Source organism: Austrofundulus limnaeus, unplaced genomic scaffold (assembly GCF_001266775.1).
Source record: "Austrofundulus limnaeus strain Quisiro unplaced genomic scaffold, Austrofundulus_limnaeus-1.0 Scaffold2314, whole genome shotgun sequence".
Taxonomy (NCBI): Eukaryota; Metazoa; Chordata; class Actinopteri; order Cyprinodontiformes; family Rivulidae; genus Austrofundulus; species Austrofundulus limnaeus.
Genome location: NW_013954716.1, coordinates 15,804 through 17,493, shown reverse-complemented (window position 1 = coordinate 17,493; position 1,690 = coordinate 15,804). Strand labels below are relative to the sequence as shown.

At 42.0% G+C, this 1,690-nt stretch overlaps 1 protein-coding gene across 1 annotated transcript; it reads right to left on the bottom strand.

The window, feature by feature from the left end:
• Positions 1 to 13: 13 nt before the first annotated feature.
• Positions 14 to 1,673, bottom strand: LOC106510785 (uncharacterized; the record flags this gene model as incomplete). The annotated part of the gene is given in 1 exon segment (XM_013999506.1): positions 14 to 1,673. A coding segment is annotated over 1 exon segment (1,510 nt), but the record flags the coding sequence as incomplete, so codon positions are not given.
• Positions 1,674 to 1,690: the final 17 nt, after the last annotated feature.

The window sequence follows — 1,690 nt, the reverse complement described above, 5'->3', positions numbered from 1 at the left end:
GATGCAACTCTGTTTTCACTATTTGGCCAAAGTCTTTAGGAACATAACAGCGTGGTATTGTGATTTTCTCTAAGTTCCTCAAGTCATTTTTCCAGTTATCCCACACAGGCCTTAAGTCACTGGGGAGGTGATCATCCCAGTCTGTACCTTGTTTGCATGTCTCTTAAAGCACTCTTTTGCCTGTGAGTACAAAGGGTGAGATGAATCCCAACGGATCATACAGAGATGCAACCATTGATAAGATGCCACGCCTTGTAGCAGGTTGGTCATTGGTGCGAAAGCGAAACCTGAGTGTGTCAGAGTCAATGTGCCAGTGAATGCCTAGTGCTCTTTCAAGTTTAGAGTCATTAAATGCTAGGTCACATGCTTGCTGTGGGGAGGCACGTTCAGATTCTGGAATGCTTTCTAACACAGTTTTGTCATTACTTACAAACTTGTGTAGTCTGAGGCCACCTGATGCACAGAGCGTCTGAGCCTCCTGGGCAAGCTGAATAGCTTCCTTRATGCTTGTAGTACTTGTTACACCATCGTCCACATAGAAATCCTTCATTATGAACTGAGATGCAAGAGGAAACTGTGTCTCGTTTTCCTTTGCAAGATGTTTTAATCCATAATTGGCACACCCTGGTGAGGATGTGGCACCGAAAAGATGCACCTTCATCCAAAATTCTTGAGGCTCAGTGTCCAGGTTGCCATTTTTCCACCATAAAAATCTTAAATAGTCTCTATCTGCTTCATACACATGAAATTGGTGGAACATTTTTTCAATGTCACATAATAATGCAATTTGATGCCGTCTGAATCTTATGAGAACACCATTCAGATTGTTCAACAAATCTGGGCCTGACAGCAAATGATCATTGAGACTGTTACCTTTGTATTTTGCTGAGGCGTCAAAAACTACTCTAAGTTTGTCTGGTTTTTGGGGATGATATATTCCATGGTGCGGAATATACCACTTTTTTCCTTCTTTTGCTTCATTGTGAACTTCCTCTGCATCACCCTTTTCTATGACTTCGCTCATAAACTTCACATATTGYTCCTTGTATCTTTGATCTTTGGACAGTTTGTTTTTGAGGCTTTGAAGTCGCACAGTGGCCATTTGCTTATTGTCTGGCAAGAGAGGTCTCTCYTTGAATGGAAGTGGCATTTCATAATGTCCTTCATTGTTTTTGTAAATGCCTTCCTTTAGTGTATTCAGAAAGAGAATATCATCTTGAGACACTGATCTGTTATCCTTATTATCATCCTTAAAGTCAGATCCGAGAACTTTTAGTGCATCAGCTGGAGTCATTAAGGGGAGTTTTTTGACTGTGACTCTGTGACACACAGCAGATATGCTACAAGAGTCACCGTGAGATGATGTRGGGCCTACAATACTCCAGCCCAATGCTGTGCGGACAGCGTAGGGTTCAGTCTCTTCTCCTRAGATGACTTGCCTCGGAGCTAATGCCTTGGAACAATTGTATCCAATTAAAAGTCCAACTTCACATTCTAGCTGTGGAGGAATCTCATTCACTATTACCTTGAGATGATTCCATTGTTTTGCTGTTTCACAAGAAGGAATGTGAGAACGGTTAACTGGTATACAGTCTTTAGTGTAAGCAGGAGGGAGTTCGAATATTTCTGAGGAGTTGCAGCCTCTCACCTTGAGACCTGAGACACGTTCACTTGGCACAACAGCATCTTT